Below are 1412 nucleotides of genomic sequence, written 5' to 3' on the forward strand. Positions count from 1 at the left end.
CATATAAAGTTCTGGGTGGCAGTTCCAGGGTGGAGAAGAGCTCTGGTGGTCAGTCACAAGTGACCAGAGGCCCTGCATTTTCTTTTTTTTTCACAACGATAAATTTTTCTTTTTCAACCTTTAAAAGTTCTTATTTTAGATAGATTTTTGAACAGGTGGTTCATAGCCATCAGCCTGTTATACTTTTGTACCTGTTTCATCTCCTGAAGGTTTTCCAGAGCCACTACCTTCACCATGCAGTTTCATTAGCTCTCCCAATTCAAATTTGGGCTTCTTGAGCATCTTGACTTTTTAGACAAATGCATCGTCTGGAATTAGTTTATTGGCAACTTCTTTCAAGTCATTGGTCTGTACCTCTTGGGTCATGATTTCCATCATTTTCTTATAAATGTGACAGACCTGTTGGTGCTGGGCATAAGAGGTCTTACAGATCTGGTTGTTTTGCTTTTTGGTAAAACCAGCACAAAAGAGGTGGAGCTAGTAGCCATTGGTAGTTTTGACACCAACATGGGCTTTAATCATGGTCTGCCACTTTTTGACCATGGAGCACATCTTGTTCCGGCTAAGGTCCATTCCATGGAAATTAGTCAAACAATTTTTACCCTGAACATCTTCAGCAGTTAACTTGAACTTATGAAAAGCAACATCATCATTGTACAGATCAGCAAGGCTCACTTCAAAAACTCAATCTTTGAGACCATCAGAGGCAATTTCTGTTCCTTGAGTCCTTGTAACCAGTGTTTTGCCAATATTACGAATGTTGAACATAGCTGGTGCTTTTCTATCATACAAATCCTTCTTCGAAAATGGATCAGCCACTTTCTTCTTGGCTCCTTTTTTGCTGCCTTTGGTGAGGTGCTTATTCTTGCTCACCACCATGATCCTGCTCTGAAAGCCAAAAGCCTGGTTGCCTTTCAAGGCAACGAGGAATACAGGCATATACAGCTGCAGGAGACCAGGAGCTCTTCCTTGGTAAAGACCAAAGTGCAGACTAGGAGAGCAGTGATCATAGGTTCATACCATCTTGGAAATACCAAAAGCTTGCAGACCCTTAAAACTAGCACTGAAAACAGCAGCATAAAAAAACCTGAAGCTTGGCACAATGTCTCCCCACCCCTAGGTAAGCAGAGCCCAACTTTAACATAAAGTTCAAAGTCAAGAAATAGGCTAGAAAATGAGCAAACAGAAACAACAAAAAAGAATTTGATCACAAAAAGCTAATTCCGTGGCAGGGAAGACCAAGGCAAACCCAGAAGAAGACAACAATGTGAAAACAGGTACCAAAAAAAAAGCCTCAAAGAAAAATGCTAATTGGTCCCAAGCCCAACAACAATTCTTGGAAGAGTTAGAGAAAGAGATAAGAACGGTAGAGGAAAAATTGAAAAAAAAAAAGTGATGCAAGAAAATTATGG

At 40.4% G+C, this 1412-nt stretch overlaps 1 protein-coding gene across 1 annotated transcript; it reads right to left on the minus strand.

Moving 5' to 3' along the window:
- Window positions 1–684: 684 nt before the first annotated feature.
- Window positions 685–879, minus strand: LOC118831713 (40S ribosomal protein S3a-like). Its single transcript, XM_036739144.1, has one exon. It carries the CDS (start codon window positions 877–879, stop codon window positions 685–687), a length of 195 nt encoding a protein of 64 aa, XP_036595039.1.
- Window positions 880–1412: the final 533 nt, after the last annotated feature.

This window comes from Trichosurus vulpecula, chromosome 9 (genome assembly GCF_011100635.1).
Source record: "Trichosurus vulpecula isolate mTriVul1 chromosome 9, mTriVul1.pri, whole genome shotgun sequence".
Classification (NCBI taxonomy): Eukaryota; Metazoa; Chordata; class Mammalia; order Diprotodontia; family Phalangeridae; genus Trichosurus; species Trichosurus vulpecula.